The following is a 27,844-nucleotide window of genomic DNA, read 5'->3' as shown; positions in this document are numbered from 1 at the left end:
ACTCAGCCTCATTTCAATCACCATACTGTAAACTTCCATCTCCACAACATTGTTCATCTCCACCCTTCTCTCACTCCAGCAAAGCCCAAACTGTAAACCATGTTTTTATTATTTCCAAAATTTATCTTGTTGACATCTTGCTCGTCAGCCTCTCTAACCCTCCTGTCAAAAGCTCCAACTTGTTCAAAATTCCACTGCCCACATATCGTCCCACGTTCTGCCTCACTTGTTGATTGCTCCAATCTTTTGCTGATTTCCCCTATCTAAAAGTGCATCAAATTAAAAATACACTTTGACAATCCATCCATTTGCCTCATCTTAGTTATTCTGATACTTGATTCCTCTAAATTTCGACCTTTCCTAAACTTATCTGCCTTTCTCCCAAAATTCACATGTCTTCTTAAGACCTATCTAATTGACAGCATCTTTGGTCAAGTCTCCTAGATTCCCCAGTTATATGTGTTGTAATATGTCTTTAAGGGGTAGCAGTATGCTGTCACTAGAAAGGATGTGTTTCTTGTGATCCAGTCTTAGTTTCACTTTGGCCTGTGAGCAAAACAATGCATACACAGCTCTGCTGCTGACGCCTTCACACTTTATACCCATTGTTATGGGCCAGGGTTTAGAGAACCCCAAAGTGTATCATGGAGTTCACCTGAACAACTTTTAATAGATTGTGGTATGGGGAGCACTCGGCCCACTCTACAGGTGTGGTACAGAAAAAATGGAAAAGTATTTTTTAAAGCAAAACAATGTTTATTCTATGAATTCAAGTTAACCTTTTTAAAACATACAGTGAACATCTTAGCAACCATCAATTCAAATACAACCCCCAAAGAATACAACACTAAGTAATCCTTAATAACTTCCCAAACAACATCCAGAAGACAAAAGAAACAACTTTTAACGGAAGCACATCAGGTTTACATTCACTACTGAGAACATTTATAATTCTGAATTCACCAAATTATCAAGAGATAGTCTTTTTCATGGCAGAGAGAACAGCAGTACACCTGCTTTGTCTGGCTTCAGATCCAACACTGAAAACAAAACCAAAAGACACAGACACACCCAAGCTTTTCTCAAACTAAAAAGCAGAGCCAGAGCTCAGCTCCACCCACACTCTGACATCACTGCAGTAACATGAGCAGCCAAACATTTCTTAAAGCGACATTCTCAAGACACCATGTATATCTGTTCTCATGTGCACTCTTTATAAATGAACCTCCAACGTATTTACTCCACCCCTCATCAATGATTGGTGCCCTTATATCATTATAAAACACAATACAGTGTTCAATGGTGGTCAAACAGCACAGCAACAAGACTAAGTACAGATATGACATAATGATCAGTCTTAGATCATCTTACATGGCATGAGACAACCCTCAACATGCTGGTCTGGCGTCAACGAATTCATATTCAGGATCCTACAGTAGGTATATGGAAACCAGCCGGGTTGACAAGAATTTGCTCGGAACCAAGATCCTAAGAAGTCATTACATACAAAGGCGCAATGGTGAGGCATAGACAAGGACAAATCAGATCCATTCACTCCTCAATCACAGTACAATAACATTGAATTTAGGACAAGATCCAAAATGCAACCAGGAAAAACATCCAAGAGTGACAATCCCACAGATCACAGTTCACAATTAAAGACAGCTCCAAGCAAGATTATCCTGACAAAAATCTGAGTGTACCAGCAAATTACCTCTACATTTTAGAGAATCATAGATTCATCAGTTCTAAGCACTTAATTAATGATAACTAAACATAAACATGCATTGTAAATATTTATTCTTCTTTGGAAGTTGGGAAAAGAATCTGTAAAAATATAGGGGATGTTGTCGTATGCCTTCAATGAATAGCAGCATGTGATAACCAAACGGGATGTGTGCAGTGTGACACAGTATTAGTTTCACTTTGGCCTGTGAGCAGAACATAGCTCTCACGACTCTGCTGCTGATGTCGTCAAACTTTATACCCATGTACATCTGTTCTCATTAACCTAGTTTTATTCAATGAACCAACAACATGTTTATCCCATCACTAATGAGTGATTGGTGCCCTTATATAATTATGAAACACGATAATATACAGTGTCACTTCTTCTTTCTCTGTGAAATGTCACTGCTGGACTGTGGCATTATTTTTCATGAGCCAAAATTCTATTTTTATTGTTTCAAAGGTAAAGTTGTTTAAATCAGCAAGTTGATTTCACCATTCTACTCTGAAGATTTGAATGACTATGCTTCAGTGCACATTTTATTTCACAGGGCAGTGTTCAAGTGGATACTGACTGTGCAGGCCAGTGTGCGGGCGGATATCTGATAGGGCTGTGTGTGGGTGGATATCTGACAGTCCTGAGTGCGGGCGGATATCTGATAGGGCTGTGTGTGGGTGGATATCTGACAGTTCTGAGTGCAACACGGTAGCATTGTGGATAGCACAATTGCTTCACAGCTCCAGGGCCCTAGGTTCGATTCTGGCTGGGGTCACTGTCTGTGCGGAGTCTGCACATCCTCCCCGTGTGTGCGTGAGGGTTTCCTCCGGGTGCTCCGGTTTCCTCCCACAGTCCAAAGATGTGCAGGTTAGGTGGATTGGCCATGATAAATTGCCCTTAGTGTCCAAAATTGCCCTTAGTGTTGGGTGGGGTTACTGGGTTATGGGGATAGGGTGGAGGTGTTGACCTTGGGTAGGGTGCTCTTTCCAAGACCCGGTGCAGACTCGATGGGCCGAATGGCCTCCTTCTGCACTGTAAATTCTATGATAATCTGATAGGGCTGTGTGTGGGTGGATATCTTACAGGTCTGTAAGCAGGTGGATATCTGACAGGCCTGTTTGTACTGGATATCTCACAGGCCCGTGTGTAGGTAGCTATCTGAGGCCTGTGTTCAGATGGATATCTGACAGGCCCGTGCGTGGGTGGATATCTGACAGGTCTGTGTGCAGATGGATATCTGACGGGCCCTTATGCAGCTGGATATCTTACAGGTCTGTGAGCAGGTGGATATCTGACAGGCCTGTTTGTACTGGATATCTGACAGGCCCGTGTGTGGGTGGATGTCTGACAGGCCTGTGTGCAGATGGATATCTGTTGCGCCCGTATGCAGGTGGATATCTTACAGGTCTGTGGGAAGATGGATATCTGACAGGCCTGTATGTGGATGGATATCTGACAGGCCTGGGTGTGGCAGTAATCTGACAGGCCTGTATGCGGGTGGATATCTGACAGGCCTGTGTGTGGGTAGTAATCTCACAAGCCTGTGTGTGGGTGGATATCTGACAGGCCATTGTGCAGATGGGTATCTGACAGGAATATGTGTGGGTGGACATCTGACAGACCTGTGTGTGGTTGGATGTCTGATAGGCCTGTGTGTAGATCGATATCTGACAAGCTTGTGTGTGGGTGGATATCTGACAGGCCCGTATGCTGATGGATATCTGACTGGCCTAAGTGCAGATGGATATCTGACTGGCCTGTGTGCAGGTGGATATCTGACTGGTCTGTGTGCAGATGGATATCTGACAGGCCTGTGTGCAGATGGATATCTGACTGGCCTGAGTGCAGGTGGATATCTGACTGGTCTGTGTGCAGATGGATATCTGACTGGCCTGAGTGCAGATGGATATCTGACTGGTCTGTGTGCAGGTGGATATCTGACTGGTCTGTGTGCAGATGGATATCTGACAGGCCCGTATGCTGATGGATATCTGACTGGTCTGTGTGCAGGTGGATATCTGACTGGCCTGTGTGCAGGTGGATATCTGACTGGCCTGTGTGCAGGTGGATATCTGACAGGTCTGTGTGCAGATGGATATCTGACTGGTCTGTGTGCAGATGGATATCTGACTGGTCTGTGTGCAGATGGATATCTGACTGGTCTGTGTGCAGGTGGATATCTGACTGGCCTGTGTGCAGGTGGATATCTGACTGGCCTGTGTGCAGGTGGATATCTGACAGGTCTGTGTGCAGATGGATATCTGACAGGTCTGTGTGCAGATGGATATCTGACAGGCCTGTGGTCAGGTCGCTATCTGATAGAATGGTATACGATTGGATATCTGACAGTGTGGATATCGATTATGACCACTGGGGCTATGTGCATTGTTGTATGATTTGATACATTTAAAAATGAAACTCTAGTCGAGTGTTTCTAGGTTTATTATCAAACATTCAAAGGGTCTTGGTGCAGTTGATGGAAGCTCAGTCACTAAAGTATCTGTTTTGTATTGACATCCAAAATAGTTGAATAAATCAAGAAATGAAAAACTGCAAGGCTGGTTTTGGTTCACACATGGGCACTCAAGAGTAGGGGAAAAGCTATCAGTTCTGAGTTCTGAAGCATTCGCTGGCTCTGTACTGAGGGCTCCAGGCTTTACATTATTAATTGCTTGTTGCATAGACAATGACCACAGCACAGAAGCCAACAGAAGCACACAGCAGATCGTAGGCCTTCCAGACACACAGTTCCTGAACACGTGAATTGTCTCCTTATCTGGGTGTAAAATTTTAGCATCTTCCACAGCCCTGAATGCTGCTAATGAAACGTTGGGATCACCAGTCACCAGGATATCAAAGACACAACATTCAAAGTAGACATCTTCCAACAGCAGCCCCTCTTTGCATTTAGCTTTGGCCCCATCTGCAGTGTAAATAGGGGAGTTCAAGGCAAGTCTTTCTGTGAACGGACAGCCTGATACACAGAGCTGCAGGTCCTGTTCCTGTGTGTGTGAGCTGGCGACTTCCTCGGGCATGAGAATACCAATGCCCAGGTGCTGCCCTACCTGCCGCACAATCAGAGTTGTACCAATGTAACTCGCCTGAATCTCCACATGGCCAGCATCCAACCTTTCCTTGATCACCAGACTGTTGGCCCCATTTCTGTCACCACCATTCACAGACCCATCTACAAATGCAGCCGGAACATTGCCAATTTCAGCTTGATATACTTTCTGGTCAATGCATTCCTTGGAGTTCTTGAAAATAGCAGTAACCTGAAAATCAATGAGAGAAATCATTAATCTCTGAACCTTGCATTGTGTGTCACTTGCATTTTGTGAATGACTCAGATTCTCACTCTGTCACTCACACTTTCTGAAGCATTCCCCTTTTATTCTCAGTCATTCACGCATTCTGTTTGTCATTCACTCGCGGTTTTACAATCACCCTGCTCCTTCCATCTTTCCCCATCCCATTCGCCCCGCATTTCTCATTCATTTACAGTTTTTCTCTCATTCTCTGCTTTTTGCATTCTGTTTTTAACTCACACACATTCTGTATCTCATTGTACCTCTGTTGCTCACACTCACTGTTCCTTACTTTCACACACACTGCTTACCTTTCACTTGTTCTCAGCTTCTTATGCCCTGCCTATTGTCACTCACTCTTCCTGACTTTCGTCTGCACAAGGACCACAGGGAAACCATTGTCGATCTCCCTGTGGGACTCGTGGAGTACACGTTCCCCAGGTTGAGGGTGGAATCCACCCAGCTGGAGATAGTTAAAGACTCCACATAAAAGCCAGCCCAAGCAGGAGCTGCAGTTGTTAGTTGTCCCAACAAGGATTGGATTGGGAGAGAGTTTTTGCCATGGGCACAGCATTATATATAGTTCAATAAAGCCTTGTTCCATTACCCCTGGCTTCCTCAAGTTACTAAGTTCACTACTCTGTTCTAACCTTGCATTCCCTCATTTTCTGTTCCTCAATCAATGTCTGCTCTTTGTCATTGAATGTCTGATTTACTTACTCCACTTAGCTCACTCATTCTCTGTTCCTTACTTACACCCTAGCAACTATTTTAGCCTGTGGTGGGACTCAGGTGGTCAGGGACCACAGCTGCATCAGGGAACATCTGGGACGGGGAGGTGGGGGGGGCGATGTTGAGGGGGGGCACTGAAGGAGGGTACTGAGGGGGTGGAGGTGGGAACTGAGGGGGTGACTGAGGGAAGAGGCCCTTGCCAGCAATTGGGGGGGCCATGCCAGGGATCCAAGAGGGGCTGCAACAGTGTCCTGAGATTGGGGCACATGTTAAACATGCACAACCCACCGCTAGGGAAGAGGGTGCCCCTCCACTCCTCATGGCATGGAGTGGTGGGTCCACCTTGGACTTCTAACCTGGGGGGGTCTTCTCTGAGCCATTTTGGTGGCTGCAGTGAACATGTGGCAAGTGGAGCGCTTAAAAACAGCTCCATCTGCCAGGATCTTTGGCGCTAACTCCAGCTCCAGGTAGAACGCCCATAGGGCCGGGAATTGCTTGGAATTCACACCAGCAGACTGCTGACCCATTAGCATGTCAGGGATTACTCTACAAATCACGCCCCAACTGGAACGCAAACTGCACGCAATTAAGTCCCACCGTCAACACTTAATCTCCTTGGTAAAGCCAAATGCAAATAGTACCTTTGCCATGCCTCCTGCCTCCATATATGAATCTCCCTTACATCCCTAATTGGCCTCACTCCTCTCTTTACCACCCTTTTGCTATTTGTATGCATATAGTAGACTTTGGATTTCCTGTTATGTTGGCTGCCAATCTCTTCTTATCTTCTTTCTTTGCTGCAATTATTTCTTTTTTCACTTCCCCTCTATCAGGTTTACTAATGGTACAAGCTTAGGTGGTAAAGCAAGCTGTGAGGGGGGCATGTGAGGAATTTGCAAAGCGACATAGATAGATTAAGAGAGTGGGCAGAATGAGGCAAATGGACTGTAATGTGAGACTATTCACTCCAGTGGGAAAAGTAGAAAAACAGAATATTTTTTAAACAGTTAATAAATTATTAAATATGTCTCTGTCCCTTCTGCACAAAATATAGGAAGTTAACAACTAAATATAGCAGGCCATTAGCAAGGCAAATTATATGTCAGTCTTTATTGCAAAATTCAAGTACAAGAGTAGGGAAACCATGCTGTAAATATACAGGGCTTTAGTGGGACTATACCTGGAGTACTGTGTACAGTTTTGGTCCCTACATGTACAAGGGATATACTTGCCTTACAAGCAGTGCAACAAAGGCCCACTGGATTGATTCCTGGGATTGGAGGGTTGTGCTATGACAAGACATTGAGTGGTATAGGTCGATACTCTGGAGTTTATTAGAATGAGAGGCAAACATATGCGATTCTGAGAGTGCTATTTCTTCTGGCTAGGGAGTCTAATGCCGGGTCCAGAGTCTCAAGACAAGGGGCGTCATTCTCCGACCCCCCGCCGGGTTGGAGAATCGCCGGGGGCTGCCGTGAATCCCGCCCCCGCCGGTTGCCGAAGTCTCCGGTACCGGATATTCGGCGGGGGCGGGAATCGGGCCGCGCCGGTTGGCGGGCCCCCCCGCTGGATTCTCCGGCCCGGATGGGCCAAAGTCCCGCCGATAAATTGCCTGACCCGACGGCGTGGATTAAACCATCTTTTGAACGGCGGGACAAGGCAGCGTGGGCGGACTCCGGTGTCCTGGGGGGGGCGTGGGGCGATCTGACCCCGGGGGGGTGCCCCCACGGTGGCCTGGCCCGCGATTGGGGCCCACCGATCCGCGGGCGGGCCTGTGCCGTGGGGGCACTCTTTCCCTTCCGCCTCCACCACGGTCTCCACCATGGCGGAGGCGGAAGAGACTCCCTCCACTGCGCATGCGCGGGAAACTTTCAGCGGCCGCTGACGCTCCCGCGCATGCGCCGCCCCGACATGTCATTTCCGCGCCAGCTGGCAGGGCAACAAAGGCCGTTTCCGCCAGCTGGCGGGGCGGAATTTCCTCCGGCGTCGGCCTAGCCCCTCAATGTTGGGGCTCGGCCCCCAAAGATGCGGAGCATTCCGCACCTTTGGGGCGGCGCGATGCCCGTCTGATTGGCGCCGTTTTGGGCGCCAGTCGGCGGACATCACGCCGTTTCGGGAGAATTTCGCCCAAGGAGTCAGTCATTTAGGACTGAGATGAGGAGAAACTCCTTCACTCCAAGGGTTGTGAATCTTGGGGCTTTTCTATCCCAGAGGCCTGTGGAAGTTCAGTCATTAAGTTATATATTCAAGGCTGAGAATGCTAGATTTTGGGGCTCTTTGGGAATCCAGGGATAAGGGGCGCGATTCTCCACTGCCACGCCGGTTGGGAGAATCGCTTGGGCCGCCAAAATTTCCGGGGACGCCGGTTCGACGCCCTCCTGCGATTCTCCCAAGCGGTCGAGTTTCACGGGCCGCAGGCCGGAGAATCGCCGGAGACACCGAAAATGGCGATTCTCCGGCACCCCCGCTATTCTGAGGCACGGATGGGCCGAGCGGCCAGGCCAAAACGGCGGGTTGCCCCCGGCGCCGTCCACACATGGTCGCTGCAGTCGTGGGCGGTGCGTGAATGCTGGGGGGGCGGCCTGTGGGGGGTGAGCGGGGATCTTGCACCAGGCTTCACCTGGAATGTGGGGTGGCCCGCGATCGATGCCCACCGATCGTCGGGCCGTCCTCTCTGAAGGAGGACCTCCTTCCTTCCGCGACCCCGCAAGATCCGTCCCCCATCTTCTTGCGGGGCGGACTTAGAGAGGACGGCAACCACGCATGCGCGGATGACATCCGTTATGCGGCGCCGGCCGTGTCATCTATGCGGCGCCCATTTTACACGGGCGACAAGGCCTGGCGCGTGTAGATGACGCGGCCCCGATACTGGCCCATTGTCAGGGCCTGAATCAGTCGGGACCGGGGCCGTTCCACGCCGTCGTGGACCTCGACGGCGTTCACGACGGCGCGGCCACTTCGGCGTGGGAGTGGAGAATCCCGCCCAAGGGGTTTAGACAGAAAATTGGAGTTGAAGTCAAAGGTTAGCAGTGATCCTATTGAAAGGCAGAGAAGGCTCAAGGGGCCATGGGACCCAATCCTGCTCCTGTTTCTTATGTTCTAATGTTTAAAACACCTCTCAATCATCACCTTACTGATTGCTGATATATTGCAATGTGGCAAGATAGGCACATTGGTCATTTGCACAGATAGGTAATTGTTGTCAATCAATGGCCATGCACCCTGAACTCTGCATGTCTGAAAATCATTGTAAAACGTCCTGATGTGAAGATTTCCAAAGACGCCACAGTGCAGGTAGGTTGGTTTCTGGCGCTGCTTGAAGTAAAAGCTCTTTTCATATTGGCAGGTGTCTGGCAGATGGAAATTCTCCTGATTATCCACTGGGACGCGTGGACGAGGTAGTGAGACTGCACCTTCCTTGGAGCAATTATGCTGGATCATTAAGTCCTCAATCCCTTGCACAGCAGAATGGTATGTCAGGTCACCGCGGCAGAACCAAGCAGTTCGTTGGGTACAGAGTGAGTAAGATCGTAAAGCATTACAATTGTCATCATTTAAAGAATCGTCGCGATGGTTCGTGGCAAAAACATATTCAGAATTGCATCGGAGAATCCTGCATTGCGATATCACTGCAAATGACATTAAGGAGGAAGAATCCTGAGTAACAATGCAGCAAAATATCAACTGGATATATTAATTAATACTTAGACCACAGATACATAAGAGCTGAGGGTAACAATCATTAATAACATAACAGATACAGTGAGACTGAGAATAAAAATCGCATATAACACCATAGGTACACTGGGACATTTTTTATTCAGTGATCCATTGTGAGCATCTCTGGCAAAGTCAATATTCATTGCCTATCCCAAATTGCCTTTTGGAAGGTGGCAGTGTGTTGCTTTTTAAATACTGCATGGCCTGCTATGATATTTGTAAGAGTTCTTCCTGTGTGTTTGCTATGTTCCCATTTATTTTATTTTATTTATATTATTTTATTCAGTGGACCCATAATTGGGATGTGTCTTTAAGCAGAAGATTCAAAGTTGAAGCACCCTGCTTGCCTGGACACTGTGTTCCGAGGTTCCATAGTTGGGAGAGGAGAAACCAGACTCCTCAGCACTGAGTGGATCTTGGGAACCATCTTTGGAGGAACTCGGTTTGATTGGTTAACTGGCAACCGGAGGGTTAGCCAGGGACAGTGTTCTGCCTGACAGTGGTCAGTGATTGCTTCCTGTGTGATGCTTTCTGAGAGAACTTAGCAGAAGTCTTTAGACCTTGGAAGTGAAAGGAACTCCCTTTCTCTCTCCTTCTCCTGCTTGCTGAAATGTAAGAATTGCTCTATTATTCTGAAAGCAGTGATTGTCTGGCATACCCTTTGCTGTAAACTTGAAATGATGCTGCGTTTGCAGAGCAAGTAGACAACATTGCCAGAGGAAATCATCTCTAGCCGAGAAGGAAGAAGTACCAAAATGGAAGCTGGAACCTCAGAAAGACATTGGCTGGAAGTCATCCCAGTGCATCAAAGATCCTTATCCTTATATTTATATTTGTATTTCCTTTCTCTTTCCACCACCCTTCCCGCTCTGTGTTGATTGTCTGTGTGTGTAGAGAGGGGGCAAGTTAGGAGGGGGGGGGGGGGGGGGGGGTTGGGACAGGGGTAGCTAGTCAATTACATTTTCTGCCCGTTTAATTAAAATACTGTACATAATAAAAGGTTACTTGTGTTAAAGTTATAAATCTGGTGACTGTATTTATGGGCTCAAACAAATTCCTCAGGTATTTTCAATAAAATCTAATTTCACCTGTGTTGCGACTCCGGGTCAAGTGGGGCTTGAATTGTCCACCCACTAGCCCAGGGTGTCATAGATACATAGAAGATAGGAGCAGGAGGCCTTTTGGCTCTTCGAGCCTGCTCCGCCATTCATCACGATCATGGCTGATCATCCAACTCAATAGCCTAATCCTGCTTTCTCCCCATAGCCTTTGATCCCATCTTCCCTGCATCTACCCTGTCGAGTCCTATTAGAATATGAGAATAGCTGGGGTCCCAGCACCGATCCCTGTGGTACCCCACCAGTTTCTGCCTGCCAATTTGAAAAGGACCCATTAATCCGTGCCCTTGGTTTCCTCGCTGCCAACCAGTTTTCCAACCATCTCAATACATTCCCCCCAATCCCACACACTTTAATTTTACACAATAATCTCTGATGCGGGACTTTGTCAAACGCTTTCTGAAAGTCCAAATATACCACATCGACTGGCTCCCCCTTGTCAACTGTACTGGCTACATCTTCAAAGGGGCTGGTTTAGCACAGGGCTAAATCACTGGCTTTGAAAGCAGACCAAGGCAGGCCAGCAGCACGGTTCAATTCCCGTACAAGCCTCCCCGAACAGGCGCCGGAATGTGGCGACTAGGGGCTTTTCACAGTAACTTCATTTGAAGCCTACTTGTGACAATAAGCAATTTTCATTCATTTCATTTCAGAATTCCAACAGATTTGTCAAGCATGATTTTCCCTTCATAAATCCATGCTGACTCTGACTGATCCTGCCACTGCTTTCTAAAAGTTCCGCTATAAAGTCCTTGACAATGGATTCAAGCATTTTCCCCACTACCGATGTTATACTTACTGGTCTATAATTCCCTGCTTTATCTCTACCTCCCTTTTTGAATATCGGAGTGATGTGAGCTACCCTCCAATCTGCAGGGACATTTCCAGAGTTTATAGAATCCCGGAAGCTGACCACCAATGCATCCACTATTTCCAGAGCCATTTCCTTAAGCACTCTGGGATGAAGATTCTCAGGCCCTGGAGATTTATCCACCTTCAATCCCATCAATTTTCCCAGCACCATTTCTTTACTAATATCGATCTCCCTCAGTTCTTCCCTCTCACTAAACCTTTCCTTCTCCAACATTTCTGGTATCTGATTTGTGTCCTCTTTTGTGAAGACAGAACCAAAGTATTATACTCGTGACTCATTTCAGCGGGGAGTTAAGAGTCAAAAACATTTCTGTGGGTCTAGAGTCAAATAGAGGCCAAAATAAATTAGGAAAGCAGATTTCCTCCCCTGCAGGATATTCATCAATTAGATTTGTTTTTGTGATAAGCTGGTAATTTTGTTGCCACTGAACGGACTACACCTGTTCCTATTTTGTATGTTTGTATGTACTGATATTAACTTTTTTTTAAACTCCAGTTGTATTTAATTCATTACATTTAAATTTACCACTGCCATAATGGGATTTGAAGTAAGGTTTCCCGGCCTCTGACTATCAAGTATAATACCATAAACACTGTGCTTTCTTTATTAGTTCTTTGGAAATGTGTATCACTCGCCTGCAAGGCCAGCATTCATTGCCCATCCCTTATTGCCCTTGAGACGGTGATGGTGAGCTGCCATTTTGAAACGCTACAGTCCATGTGGTGTAGGTACTCCCACTGTGCTGTTCAGCAGTGATCGGCACTGCTAACCATTTGAAGCACAGCCACCTTGTCTCTTCATACCGGGATAAGGTTTGTACCATTTGAAAAATGCCGCTGTTTGGAAGACTCAATGTGTTTGATGCAAGCATGGAGGACTGGATGCAATACGCAGAGCGTATGCGCTATTTCTTTAAGGCTAACACTATAGTTGGAGATGGGCAACAGACGGTGATTCTTCTGACCACCTGTGGGGCCTCCACATTCAACACTATAACAAGCCTGACATACCCCACAGCCCCGGACTCCAAGACATTTGAAGAGCTGGTGACATTGGTGGTAAACCACTCGGACACCGAGCCATCGGTCATACTTCAGCGGTACCATTTCAATACAAATGAGAGGACCCCAGGGGAGTCTATCACCAAGTTCCTAACATGCTTAAGAAAATTAGCTGAATTCTGCGACTATGGCCCACCCCTTCTCGAGATTTTTAAAATTACTTTACGGGATGTAGTTAGGTCAGCATTTATTGCCCATCCCTAGTTGCCCTTCAGAAGGTGGTGATGAGTTGCCTTCTTGAATCACTGAAGTCCTTGGAGTGTAGGTACACCCACTGTGCTGTTCGGGTGGGAGTTCCAGGATGTTGCCCCAGCAACAATGAAGGAACAGTGATATATTTCCAAATCAGGATGGTGAGAGTCCAGGTGGTGGGGTTCCCAGGTATCTGCTGGCTCTTGTCCTTCTGGATGATGCAGGACCAACTGATATGTGGAGTGAACAACATGGCGACCCAGCAGAGGTTGCTGGCCAAGCCGTTGTTGGACCTTAACAAAGCCGTGCAGATCTCCCTTTCATAGGAAAGTGCGGAGAAGGGAGTTCCGGAACTCCAGGAGTCATCAAGGATGGAAGTAAACAGCGTGGGACCTATGGTGCCACTCAGGACTCCACCCTGTGCCGAGCACTGTTGAGGCCAGGTCCGTGAGTCTAGGGCCACAAAAGCCAGGAAGGACTTCTCCCCCGAATCAGTAGAGGGCGACCCCATACGGTGCGGCACTTGTGACCGGAGTAGCTGCAGGGAAAGAAAACTCCAGGGCAGCCAGCCCGAGGCAGATGGCAGCAGACGGACTGGACATTCCACGTGGCCTAGCCCAAGGATATAGACTGTATGCAATTTAACTGTATTGCAGCGCCAGGCGTTACGCCCTTTTGGATGAACGGGCACCTCCTAGAGATGGAGTTGGACACGAGAATTGCAGTTTCAGTAATCGGGAAACAGATGTTCGAGAAAATTAGGATCTGGGTGCAACGGCGGAGTCTGCGGGACAAAGAAGGGAGACTTGCGACTTATACAGGGGAACCCCTAGCCGCTGCAGGGACAACGATGGCCCCGATGACCTATGGCCAGCAATCCATTCGGCTGCCTTTAATTAAAGTGAAGTGCCCCGGATTGAGCCTACTGGGCCTCTGCTTGGACGGGCAGCGGATCTTTCAGATGGGCACCAGGGGACTATACGAGGTGTTGGGAAAGTACCCTGATGTTTTCAAGCAGACTTGGGTAAGATCAAGGGAGCCATGGCCAAAATAGAAGTGGACCCTGAAGCACAGCCTAAGTCCTTCCTGGCCCTCTCGGCACTACTGGCGAAAGGTGAGATGGAACTCAGCCAACTAGAGGGCCTCGGGATCATCTGGCCAGTATGGTTCACCAATTGGGCAGCGCCAGTAGTCCCCGTACCTAAGACAGACAAAACAGTTTGACTGTGCGGCGATTATAAGTTAACCGTGTTTGGACCAGTACCCGATGCCACGATTTGAAGGTTTGTTTGTGAAATTGGCTGAGGGTTATTCGTTTACTAAGCTCGACATGAGCCACGCATATCTCCAGCTGGAGCTGGACTCAGAGTCCAGACGTTATGTAATTATTAATACACACAAGGGCCTTTACGAACATACAAGGCCATTTGGAGCATCGTCAGTTTGTGCCACTTTTCAACGCATCATGGAAAACATCTTGCGAGGGCTGCCACATGTGGCGGTTTATTTGGATGACGTCTTGGTCACCGGAGCCAATGAGCGACAGCATCGGAGCAACCTAGACAAGGTCCTCTGCCGATTTTCTGAAATGGGCGTCCACCTCAAGAGGGAGGAGGTGTGTTTTCCATTCTACTTGGGACACAGCATCGACCAGAATGGACTGCACCCGGTAGAGGAGAAGGTGCGATCGATTGGACAATCTCTCACTCTGGAAAATGCAACTGAACTGCGCTCCTTTATAGGATTCGTAAATTATTACAGGGAATTTATTCATGGCCTGGCGACCATACTCGCTTCTTTACATGCTTTGTTGAAAAAGAACCAGGAGGGCGCACAAAGAGCATCTCAGAGGATGTCTTTGCCTGGGTAAAAAGACAATTGACATTGTCTGGATTGTTGATGCATTACGACCTCGGCAAACGTGCGATGCCTTGCCATACGGCATTGGTGCTGTATTGTCACAGTGCATGGACGGTGGTAGAGAGTGGCCGATCGCATTTGCGACCAGTGCACAGAGTAATTACGCTCAGATTGAAAAGGAGAGTTTGGCACTAGTGTTCATGGTGAAAAAGTTCCACCAGTACATATACAGACGTCATTTCACTATTGTGACAGACCACAAGCCGTTACTGAGACTCTTTAAGGAAGACAAAGCAATTCTGCCGATAGTGTCTGCCAGGATCCAAAGATGGACCCAATTATTAGCCCAGAACGAATATACATTCGAGCATCGCCTAGAAACGCAAATTGTGAACGCAAATGCGTTGAGCAGGCTCCGCTGCCGACATGCTCCCTGCCTCCTTCAAGCCTGAGTAGTGATACACCCCACAGGCAATCAGCAAGAAAGCGGAGTTCCGCGTTGCGATACATGGCCCCATTCAAGCCCCACAGGCACTGGAAGTGCAGTCAGGAGTGAAGAAGAACAGGCACCCTCTTGCTCCACCTTCCTCAGATAGGTCTTCAGACTTTGTGGGAAGGGATTTTTAACCCTTACGAGAGTTATGGGAGCTGGGACCTGGATTGTGACCTGTAAATAATTTGCTTTAACATTAAATTGTTTTTGTTATGCTCTCTTACCTGTCATGAGAATGTCACTTTAAGAAATGTTTGGCTGCTCATATTACTGCAGTGATGTCAGAGTGTGGGTGGAGTTGAGCTCTGGCTCTGTTCTTTTAGTTTCACTTTGAGAAAAGCTTGGGTGTCTGTGTCTTTTTGATTTTGTTATCAGTGTTGGAGCTAAAGCCAGACAGAGCAGGTGTACTGCTGTTCTCTCTGCCATGAAAAGACTATCTCTTGTTCATTTGGTGAATTCAGAATTATAAATGTTCTCAGTAGTGAATGTAAACCTGATGTGCTTCTGTTAAAAGGTGTTTCTTTTGTCTTCTGGATGTTGTTTGGGAAGTTATTAAGGATTACTTAGTGTTGTATTCTTTGGGGGTTGTATTTGAATTGATGGTTGCTAAGATGTTCACTGTATGTTCTAAAACGATTAACTTGAGTTAATAGAATAAACATTGTTTTGCTTTAAAAAATACTATTCCATTTATGCTGTACCTCACCTGTAGAGTGGGCCGTGTGCTCCCCATACCACAATCTATTAACATTTGTGGGTTCGGTGAACTCCATGATACACTTTGGGGTTCTCTAAACCCTGGCCCATAACATACCTGACTCCTCTGTGACCACTAAAATTATTCATAACACTGAATTCAGAGTAGGACTGAGGGTAAATCATTAATAATACTGCAAGCGCCTGTCTCTCCCCCATCACAACCTTTCCCCAGTCTTCCCATCTTTTATAAAAACAACTGCATCCAATGTTTATTGGAACATTGCATTCCCATTCATCCTAAACTTTAAAGTCATTCTTTGGCTTCTTCCTTAACTCTGCTTCATGTCTGTGACAAATTTCATTTTTGAGTGGTACAGCAAAATTGTTAAAGTCTGTGCAAAGTGTGGCTTTGCATGGTGAGTCTCCAAAGCACGATGTCAACAATGTCGCAAGGGTTCAAGTCCCACTCCAGGGCTTGAACAGAAAAATGCTGGTACTCCAGAACAGTTTTGAGGGAATTCTGTGTTGTTGGAGGTGAGAGATGTTAAAGCAATTGTGAACATGAATGATTCCATGGCAATCTCTCAAAGGGTCATTATTTATCCCCCAATCAATACAGATTATCTAGTCAGTAACACATTGCTATTTGTAGGAGTTTGTATTGTGCATATTGCCGATGGCATTTCCTAAATTCAAACAGTGACTACGTCTCAAAAATACATGATTGGCTGTGAAGTTCTTTGAGACAACAATGGTCATGAAAAATGCTCCATAAATGCGAGTTTTTCTTGAAAGAATCCTGACCCAAAATATAAGAATCAAGCTCTTTGTATCATCGTTTACTCAAATTCATTAAAGTAGATTTTGTACAACAGTGTACAAAGAACAAAGAACAAAGAAATGTACAGCACAGGAACAGGCCCTTCGGCCCTCCAAGCCCGTGCCGACCATACTGCCCGACTAAACTACAATCTTCTACACTTCCTGGGTCCGTATCCTTCTATTCCCATCCTATTCATATATTTGTCAAGATGCCCCTTAAATGTCCCTATCATCCCTGCTTCCACTACCTCCTCCGGTAGTGAGTTCCAGGCACCCACTACCCTCTGCGTAAAAAACTTGCCTCGTACATCTACTCTAAACCTTGCCCCTCTCACCTTAAACCTATGCCCCCTAGTAATTGACCCCTCTACCCTGGGGAAAAGCCTCTGACTATCCACTCTGTCTATGCCCCTCATAATTTTGTATACCTCTATCAGGTCGCCCCTCAACCTCCTTCGTTCCAGTGAGAACAAACCGAGTTTATTCAATCGCTCCTCATAGCTTATGCCCTCCATACCAGGCAACATTCTGGTAAATCTCTTCTGCACCCTCTCTAAAGCCTCCACATCCTTCTGGTAGTGTGGCGACCAGAATTGAACACTATACTCCAAGTGTGGCCTAACTAAGGTTCTATACAGCTGCAACATGACTTGCCAATTCTTATACTCAATGCCCCGGCCAATGAAGGCAAGCATGCCGTATGCCTTCTTGACTACCTTCTCCACCTGTGTTGCCCCTTTCAATGACCTGTGGACCTGTACTCCTAGATCTCTTTGACTTTCAATACTCTTGAGGGTTCTACCATTCACTGTATATTCCCTACCTGCATTGGCCCTTCCAAAATGCATTACCTCACATTTGTCCGGATTAAACTCCATCTGCCATCTCTCCGCCCAAGTCTCCAGACAATCTAAATCCTGCTGTATCCTCAGACAGTCCTCATCGCTATCCGCAATTCCACCAACCTTTGTGTCGTCTGCAAACTTACTAATCAGACCAGTTACATTTTCCTCCAAATCATTTATATATACTACAAAGAGCAAAGGTCCCAGCACTGATCCCTGTGGAACACCACTGGTCACAGCCCTCCAATTAGAAAAGCACCCCTCCATTGCTACCTTCTGCCTTCTATGGCCTAGCCAGTTCTGTATCCACCTTGCCAGTTCACCCCTGATCCCGTGTGACTTCACCTTTTGTACTAGTCTACCATGAGGGACCTTGTCAAAGGCCTTACTGAAGTCCATATAGACAACATCTACTGCCCTACCTGCATCAATCATCTTAGTGACCTCCTCGAAAAACTCTATCAAGTTAGTGAGACACGACCTCCCCTTCACAAAACCGTGCTGCCTCTCACTAATACATCCATTTGCTTCCAAATGGGAGTAGATCCTGTCTCGAAGAATTCTCTCCAGTAATTTCCCTACCACTGAAGTAAGGCTCACCGGCCTGTAGTTCCCGGGATTATCCTTGCTACCCTTCTTAAACAGAGGAACAACATTGGCTATTCTCCAGTCCTCCGGGACATCCCCTGAAGACAGCGAGGATCCAAAGATTTCTGTCAAGGCCTCAGCAATTTCCTCTCCAGCCTCCTTCAGTATTCTGGGGTAGATCCCATCAGGCCCTGGGGACTTATCTACCTTAATATTTTTTAAGACACCCAACACCTCGTCTTTTTGGATGACAATGTGACCCAGGCTATCTACACCCCCTTCTCCAGACTCAACATCTACCAATTCCTTCTCTTTGGTGAATACTGATGCAAAGTATTCATTTAGTACCTCGCCCATTTCCTCTGGCTCCACACATAGATTCCCTTGCCTATCCTTCAGTGGGCCAACCCTTTCCCTGGCTACCCTCTTGCTTTTTATGTACGTGTAAAAAGCCTTGGGATTTTCCTGAACCCTATTTGCCAATGACTTTTCATGACCCCTTCTAGCCCTCCTGACTCCTTGCTTAAGTTCCTTCCTACTTTCCTTATATGCCACACAGGCTTCGTCTGTTCCCAGCCTTTTAGCCCTGACAAATGCCTCCTTTTTCTTTTTGACGAGGCCTACAATATCACTCGTCATCCAATGTTCCCGAAAATTGCCGTATTTATCTTTCTTCCTCACAGGAACATGCCTGTCCTGTATTCCTTTCAACTGACACTTGAAAGCCTCCCACATGTCAGATGTTGATTTGCCCTCAAACATCCGCCCCCAATCTATGTTCTTCAGTTCCCGCCTAATATTGTTATAATTAGCCTTCCCCCAATTTAGCACATTCATCCTCGGACCACTCTTATCCTTGTCCACCAGTACTTTAAAACTTACTGAATTGTGGTCACTGTTACCGAAATGCTCCCCTACTGAAACATCTACCACCTGGCCGGGCTCATTCCCCAATACCAGGTCCAGTACTGCCCCTTCCCTAGTTGGACTGTTTACATATTGTTTTAAGAAGCCCTCCTGGATGCTCCTTACAAACTCCGCCCCGTCTAAGCCCCTGGCACTAAGTGAGTCCCAGTCAATATTGGGGAAGTTGAAGTCTCCCATCACCACAACCCTGTTGTTTTTACTCTTTTCCAAAATCTGTCTACCTATCTGCTCCTCTATCTCCCTTTGGCTGTTGGGAGGCCTGTAGTATACCCCCAACATTGTGACTGCACCCTTCTTCTTCCTGATCTCTACCCATATAGCCTCACTGCCCTCTGAGGTGTCCTCTCGCAGTATAGCTGTGATATTCTCCCGAACAAGTAGCGCAACTCCGCCTCTCCTTTTACATCCCCCTCTATCCCGCCTGAAACATCTAAATCCTGGAACGTTTAGCTGCCAATCCTGCCCTTCCCTCAACCAGGTCTCTGTAATGGCAATAACATCATAGTTCCAAGTAGTAATCCAAGCTCTAAGTTCATCTGCCTTACCCGTAATGCTCCTTGCATTAAAACATATGCACTTCAGGCCACCAGACCCGCTGTGTTCAGCAACTTTTCCCCGTCTGCTCTGCCTCAGAGCCACACTGTCCCTATTCCCTAGTTCTCCCTCAATGCTCTCACCTTCTGACCTATTGCTCCCGTACCCACCCCCCTGCCATACTAGTTTAAACTGGGAGATGTAAAATGGGAGACAGTGAGTTGGCAGCTTGTTTTACATTCCTCCTGATTTTTATTTTGATTGAAGTCAAGTTGTAGGTACACTTCTACAAGTATTTGCTTGCATCATATCATAATTGTGAGCATGTGCATGCACATGCAGACAAACACACATTTACAATTCATTCTCAGTGTGAACTGTAATTAAGATATTTACCTGTATTACAGAAATGGTAGACCAGCACGATCCTGAGTGCAATAAGTCGCGATTTCTGTGAAGTACAGCAGCTGAACATCTCCATAGTTTTCAATGTGCACCTCTGAGCAATAGAGCAAAGAGCAGTCATTTACCCTGATATTCAAATCATTGTCTCTCACATTGCACCCCTGCTGCACCATCATTACCCCTCACGCTGTTCTCAGATGCCATCATTACCCCCCTCACAATCCACTCACGCACACACTAGATTATTTTCACCTGCAGTGGATGCAGTGCTCACATGCAGCTGTGAATAGACGGTCATGTGGAAACGTGTCAGATTAGTTGTCTACTTACAATCTTACTGGCTGCTTATTCCTTTGTCGTGCTTGATCTTTTCTCATTTTACGTTTTCATTACTTTTGGTTCGTCTTCCTAAATGATGTCTCCATTCCATTTTTAAACAATTACCTGAAATATTCAGGTACAGTTAATACTGTCAATGTCCTCATTCAGTGCTGACAGAAGGTGCACTTCATATACCTCTGCACTTTATCTGTTCAGAGAAAGTGAAATGTCTAGTTCTGTGTAAATATGCAGAATAGATAATAATTAATCTGTGATGTACTTTTCATCATTGTGAAAGAAAAGTGAAGCAGCCAAGGTCCACTATGCCAAATAGCAACTGGCCTGAAAAACAGAGGAAAGATCAGATAAATGAGCAAGTATGAGAACTGACATCAAGCTTGATGTTTAAAACTGAAGGAGGTAAGGAATCCAACCATTCTGGAATCTAGAGATAGAAATTAGCTGCAGGGAAAGAGATTGCACTGAGTCTTGATGTTTTCTTGGCAAAGAAAAAGTGTGAAGGAAGAGAGTTTAAAAGAGGTTATTTTGAGCTTCTGGTGAAGCAAATATCTTCCACCTGAAAATCACTAAACCTCATCAGCCAAGAGCATCATTAGCATAAGGATTGATTTTACCTGCAGCAGGAATCGTGGTTGTGGCGGATGACCCACACAATCCTCTTGGGGATTGAGGGTCAGATTTGAATCCCCAATTCTTATTTACATGCCCCAGCTCGCAAGCAGGCAGGAGTTACGTTTTTGCCAGAGGATTGGCGTCATAATTGATATGGACCCATAAGAATCATTCCCAGCGAGGTAGGTTGGCAAGTATGGAGATGTTCAGCAAGTCCTTTTCAGGGGGCAGGGTGGAAAAAGCTCTGTGTAGGGGAGGCCCAAGTGTCCTTTTGACACAAGAACCTTTCATTTTAAGAGAAAACACTTAATGGTTCTGGACCTTGGATTCTCCCAGCTTTTCTGAATTACCAGGACCTTACAAGCAGCCTTCCCATACCTGCAGACAGGTAGATAAAAGTGGTGTGGGTGAGAATAAATCAGGAACATGTTGCAAATTCCCATTTCTGCTTTGCATGTGACATGTCCCCACACCCACACTGTTCGAACGAGGGAGGTGAATATCAGCTCTAAAGAATTGATTAAAAATTACAAAAAGAAACCGGCTATCAGACCCAACCAGTTCAAGTTAATGTTTATCCTCTACAAAAGCATTTTATCCATTCATTCTGCTTCCACATTCCCTCATCCTCTTTTTTCCCATCTTGTTTCCCTCATCTACCGTATCCCATCTAATCTCGCAAAATGATGTAATTTCTGCCACAAACATGAATTCTGGAAGTGAATTTCACGGCCATAAAGACATTTTTCTTGCTCTCGCTTCTGAATTTCTTACATTTAATCTTGTACTAATGGTCCCTTTTATAGACCCTTTGACTGCTCAAAACTGCCGATCTAACCTGTTGTTTTCTTCAATAATTTTAAAGGTTTCTATCCAATTGCCTCATAATCTGCATTGATATAATGATAAAAAATTCTAATTCACCATATTTATATTTTTCATACCAGGCAACGTCAGAAGGAATTTGTGTTGTAACCTCTCTAAACCGTCAGTCACCTTCTTTTAATGTGGAGCCTAATACTGCACACAGTGGTCATGTTAACTTGAGATGCTGCCTTTAATCGCATGTAACCTATATTCCCAAATGCCTCAGCTACTTCACAGCAAGACTGCTGGCAGTCAGAGATGTCTGATTCTGTAACATGCAAGTCTGAGGAAGTATGAATATGCAAACATGTGAACAAGGTGCAGGGGTAGGCCATTCGGCCCCTCAAGCCTACTCCGCCATTTAATTAGATCATGGTTAATCTGATAGTCACCTGAAATCTGCATTCCACCTACCCCTGATAAACTATCACCCCCTTGCTCACCAAGAATCTTTCCACCTTTGTCTGAAAAATATTCAAAGCCACTGCTTCGACAACCTTTTCAGGACAAGAGTTCCAAAGACTCCATGACCCTCTGAGAGACAAATATTTCACCTCAACTCCATTTTAAATGGGCAACTCCTTGGGTGGAATTCTCCGAGCCTCGCGACAGGCCAGAGAATCGCCGCAACCGCGCCATGCCGCCCCGGCGCCGGCACATGATTCTCCGAGGAGCGGAGAATCGGCACCATTTGATGTGGCGTGTTTGGCGCAGCGCCGGTCGCGGGCCGCTGTCCGTGGCCGGCCGCCGATTCTCCGGCCTTGATGGGTCGAGCAGCCGCGCGGAAATGGCAGAGTCACACCAGCGCCATCCAGACCTGCTCGCAGCCGGCGAGAACTCTGCGCGCAGGGTCGGGGGGGCGGCCTGTGGGGGGGGAGGGTGGCTCCTTCACCGGGGGAGGCCTCCGATGGGGTCTGGCCCGTGATCGGGGCCCACCGGTTGGCGGGCCGGCCTCTCCAGCCCCGGTCCTATTTTGTTACACGGCCGGCCCCTGAACCCCCGCGCCATGTTGCATCAGGGCCGGCGTGTTGAGGAAGTCCCCCGCACATGTGGGGGCCAGAATCGGTAGTGCCCGCGCCCGTTTCGCGCTGTCGTGAATCGCTATGGCGTCCACAACGGCGGGGACACTCTGCCTCCATTTCGGAGAATCCCGCCCCCGATTTTTAAGCAGTGACTCCTAGTTATAAATTCTCTCCAAGAAAAAACAACTTTCCCACATCCACCCTGTCAAGAGGGTCTGATATGATACAACCAAGTCACCTCCTATTCTTCTAAATTCCAAAGAAGACAAACCAGCTGGCCCAGCCTTTTGTCATAAGACAACCCACCCATCCAGGTATTAGTTTGGTAAACCTTCTTGATGTGCCGGGTGCTCTGGATCCGTGGAACACATACAGGTCATCAACACTTAAAATAGTGCAACACTATTTTGTTAAATCAGAAACTGTTGAACATACTTTCACTGTGGGTTAACACGATATTAGATTAAACGAAAGACCTATGCCTTGTCCTAACCAGTCTTTGCACTCAGCACATGGTGAAGATCTGTGCTGCAGGCTGTGAGCTCTGTCCTACTAGGAGGCTGCAGCTAGAATGAGCGGGAACTCTGATGCCCCCTGTCTTTATAGTGCGTGTGCTCTAACTGGTGATTGGCTGCGGTGTTGTGTGTGTTGATTGGTCCCGCTGTGTGTTCATCAGTGTGTGTGTATCTGTACCATGATATACTGGTGTATATTATGACATCCCCCCTTTTATAAAAGAATGTATGTGTGTGGCAATAAATAATGTATGGTGAGAATGTTCCTAACTACGTGTGGGGTGCGAAGACATATTTACAGGACTACGTACATGCAAACTAAGCTATTTACATGGGAAGGTGCCTTGTGCAGAGAAGCAGTATGCAACAAGAATAACGAGATGAACACTATATACAAACCAGGTAAATTATCAAACAAAGCAACGAAACAATTCAGAAAGTTTATAAGTCCGCAAAGTTCATAAATTAAGTCTCTGAGGTGGGCGACGAATTCTGGTTGACTGTCTCAAGGGTGGGTCGAGAGCCGCCGGTTCAGGAGCGGGCTGGACTGCATCAGAGTCAGGGGGATGCAGAGTGACAGGGATTTCTGCATAGTCCGTGGCAGGGTCAGCAGGAGGGCGAGGCGACAGTGGAGGATCACGTAGCGAGCGTGTAACGAGACGAAGGGCGCGTCGATTGCGGTGCAGAATGGAGCCATCCGGTAGACGAACCAGGAGCGAGCGGGGGGACCTCCTGCCGAAGGACAACAGCGGTTGCAGCCACCATCCGGAAGATGGATGCGGACGTTGTCATCTGGAGTCAGAGCAGGGAGATCAGCTACACGGGAGTCATGAGCCGCCTTGTGTTGCGCACGAGACAGCTGCATCCGGCGAAGGACCGGGACGTGGTCGAGGTCTGGGACATGAATGGACGACACCGTCATCCTCAGGCTATGACCCATGAGCAACTGGGCTGGCGACAGGCCAGTGGACAGTGGGGCGGAGCGATAGGCCAGCAAGGTGAGGTAGAAATCGGACCCAGCATCGGCAGCCTTGCAGAGGAGCCGTTTGACTATATGTACTCCCTTCTCCGCTTTGCCGTTGGATTGGGGGTACAGGGGACTGGATGTCACATGGGCAAAATTGTACTGCCTGGCAAAGTTGGACCATTCTTGGCTGGCCATTGTCCGACATAACCGTGAGCGGGATGCCGTGTCGAGCAAAGGTTTCCTTACAGGCACGGATGACTGCAGACGAAGTGATATCGTGCAACCGTATCACCTCCGGGTAATTCAAAAAGTAGTCCACGATCAGGGCCCGTCAGGACTGCGCAAGGATGCGGAGGTGGGTGAGAAAGGACTGGAAAGGCTCATCCTTACCCTGCAAACGCTGTTGGAATACATAGCGCTCGAAACATTCATTCACCTCTATGCTGCAGTGACTGTCAAACCTAAGGAGGACCGTCTTGATCTTTGTTTTATCTTCATCATCCACAAAGGTGAGAGAATTGAAAATGTGGATAGCATGGTCCCCGGCCGTGGATAGGAAGAGAGCGGTCTTCCTGGTGTCCGAGGCATCCTCCCAGTCTGTGGCCTCAAGGTAGAGCTGGAAGAGTTGTTTGAATATCTTCCAGTTGGCCCCTAGGTTACCGGTGATGCGGAGCGGCAGCGGCGGGCGGACGCTGTCCATTTTGCTGTATGCTGGTGGAAGGCAGATCACTTGCAGGTAGGTCTAAGAAGTTCTAATATCCCTCAACTCCTGGTCTCATGATGTGTTGGGTGCTCTGGATCCGTGAAACACATAGAATCATAGAAGTTTACAGCATGGAAACAGGCCCTTCGGCCCAACCAGTCCATGCCGCCCAGGTTTTACCATTAAGCTAGTCCCAGTTGCCCCCACTTGGCCCATAACCCTCTATACCCATCTTACCCATGTAACTATCTAAATGCTTTTTAAAAGACACAATTGTACCCGCCTCTACTACTACCTCTGGCAGCACATTCCAGACACTCACTACCCTCTGAGTGAAGAAATTGCCCCTCTGGGCCCTTCTGAATCTCTCCCCTCTCACCTTAAACCTATGCCCTCTAGTTTTAGACTCCCCTACCTTAGGGAAAAGATGTTGACTATCTACCTTATCTATGCCCCTCATTATTTTATAGACCTCTATAAGATCACCCCCACGCCTCCTACGCTCCAGGGAAAAAGTCCCAGTCTATCCAGCCTCTCCTTATAACTCGAACCATCAAGTCCCGGTAACATCCTAGTAAATCTTTTCTGCACTCTTTCTAGTTTAATAATATCCTTTCTATAATAGGGTGACCAGAACTGCACACAGTATTCCAAGTGTGGCCGTACCAATGTCTTGTACAACTTCAACAAGACGTCCCAACTCCTGTATTCAATGTTCTGACCAATGAAACCAAGCATGCCGAATGCCTTCTTCACCACCCTGTCCACCTGTGACTCCACCTTCAAGGAGCTATGAACCTGTACTCCTAGATCTCTTTGTTCTATAACTCTCCCCAACGCCATACCATTAACTGAGTAGGTCCTGGCCTGATTCGATCTGCCAAAATGCATCACCTCACATTTATCTAAATTAAACTCCATCTGCCATTCGTCGGCCCACTGGCCTAATTGATCAAGATCCCGTTGCAATCCTAGATAACCTTCTTCACTATCCACTGTGCCACCAATCTTGGTGTCATCTGCAAACTTACTAACCATGCCTCCTAAATTCTCATCCAAATCATTAATATAAATCACAAATAACAGTGGACCCAGCACCGATCCCTGAGGCACACCACTGGTCACAGGCCTCCAGTTTGAAAAACAACCCTCTACAACCACCCTCTGTCTTCTGTCGTCCAGCCAATTTTGAATCCAATTGGCAACCTCACCCTGGATCCCGTGAGCTTTAACCTTCTGCAACAACCTACCATGCGGTACCTTGTCAAAGGCTTTGCTAAAGTCCATGTAGACAACGTCTACTGCACTGCCTTCTTGGTCACCCCCTCAAAAAACTCAATCAAATTTGTGAGACATGATTTTCCACGCACAAAGCCATGCTGACTGCCCCGAATCAGTCCGTGCCTCTCTAAATGCTTGTAGATCCTGTCTCTCAGAATACCTTCTAGCAACTTACCTACTACAGACATTAGGCTCACCGGTCTGTAGTTCCCAGGCTTTTCCCTGCTGCCCTTCTTAAACAAGGGCACAACATTCGCCACTCTCCAATCTTCAGGCACCTCACCTGTGGCTGCCGATGATTCAAATATCTCTGTTAGGGGACCCGCAATTTCCTCCCTAGCCTCCCACAACATCCTGGGATACATTTCATCAGGTCCCGGGGATTCATCTACTTTGATGCGCTTTAAGACTTCCAGCACCTCCTCCTCTGTAATATGCACACTTCTCAAGACATCACTATTTATTTCCCTTAGTTTCCTAACATCCATGCCTTTCTCCACCGTGAATACCGATGAGAAATATTCATTCAGGATCTCACCCAACTCTTGCGGCTCTGCACATAGATGTCCTTGTTGATCCTTAAGAGGCCCTACTCTGTCCCTAGTTACTCTTTTTCCCTTTGTGAAAAGGGAAAACAAGCCACCAACACTTAAAATAGTGCAACACTATTTTATTAAATCAGAAACTGTTGAACATACTTTCACTGTGCGTTAACATGATATTAGATTAAACTAAAGACATATGCCTTGTCCTAACCAGTCTTTGCACTCAGCACATGGTGAAGATCTGTGCTGCAGGCTGTGAGCTCAGTCCTACTAGGAGGCTGCAGCTAGAATGAGCGGGAACTCTGATGCCCCCTGTCTTTATAGTGCGTGTGTTCTAACTGGTGATTGGCTGCGGTGTTGTGTGTGTTGATTGGTCTTGCTGTGTGTTCATCAGTGTGTGTGTATCTGCACCATGATATACTGGTGTATATTATGACACTTCACTGAACTGGGATGGGATTCTCCCCTACCCGGCGGGACGCGGGGTCCTGGCTGGATGGAGTGGCGTGAACCACTCCACGCCGGGCCCCCCCAAAGGTGCATATTTCTCCGCAACTTTAGGGGCCAAGCCCTCGCCGTGAGGGACTAGGCACGCGCCGGAATGGTTGGCATACCGTCGACCGTCAGGAAAGTCCTTTGGTGCCACGCCAGCCGTGGCCGAAAGGACTTTGCCGGGCGGCGGAAGTCCGTGCACGGGGACCCTGTGTGAGAACCTCTCTGTCTACATCGAGGGCATCTTGAAACCCATCATACAAGGTACGCCCAGCTTCTGTCGCGACACAACAGACTTCCTACAGAAATTCAGCACCCATGGACCAGTTGAACCAGGAACATTCCTCATCACGATGGACGTCTCGGCACTCTACACCAGCATCCCCCATGACGACGGCATTGCTGCAACAGCCTCAGTACTCAACACCGGCAACTGCCAATCTCCAGACGCAATTCTGCAACTCATCCGCTTCATTCTGGATCACAACGTCTTCACCTTCGACAACAAGTTCTTCATCCAGACGCACAGAACAGCCATGGGGACCAAATTCGCACCTCAATATGCCAACATCTTTATGCACAAGTTTGAACAAG

General features: G+C 47.2%; 1 protein-coding gene across 1 annotated transcript; it reads right to left on the bottom strand.

Moving 5' to 3' along the window:
* Window positions 1-773: 773 nt before the first annotated feature.
* Window positions 774-20,427, bottom strand: LOC140410662 (repulsive guidance molecule A-like). The gene is made up of 4 exons (XM_072499043.1): window positions 20,235-20,427; window positions 19,896-19,998; window positions 8,896-9,395; window positions 774-5,001 (listed from the first exon to the last, which is right to left on the bottom strand). The coding sequence occupies exons 2-4, from the start codon at window positions 19,978-19,980 to the stop codon at window positions 4,147-4,149; spliced, it is 1,440 nt and encodes a 479-aa protein (XP_072355144.1). The 5' UTR covers window positions 19,981-19,998; window positions 20,235-20,427; the 3' UTR covers window positions 774-4,146.
* Window positions 20,428-27,844: the final 7,417 nt, after the last annotated feature.

Source organism: Scyliorhinus torazame, chromosome 4 (genome assembly GCF_047496885.1).
Source record: "Scyliorhinus torazame isolate Kashiwa2021f chromosome 4, sScyTor2.1, whole genome shotgun sequence".
Lineage (NCBI taxonomy): Eukaryota > Metazoa > Chordata > Chondrichthyes > Carcharhiniformes > Scyliorhinidae > Scyliorhinus > Scyliorhinus torazame.
This window is presented reverse-complemented; position numbering and strand designations above follow the sequence as displayed.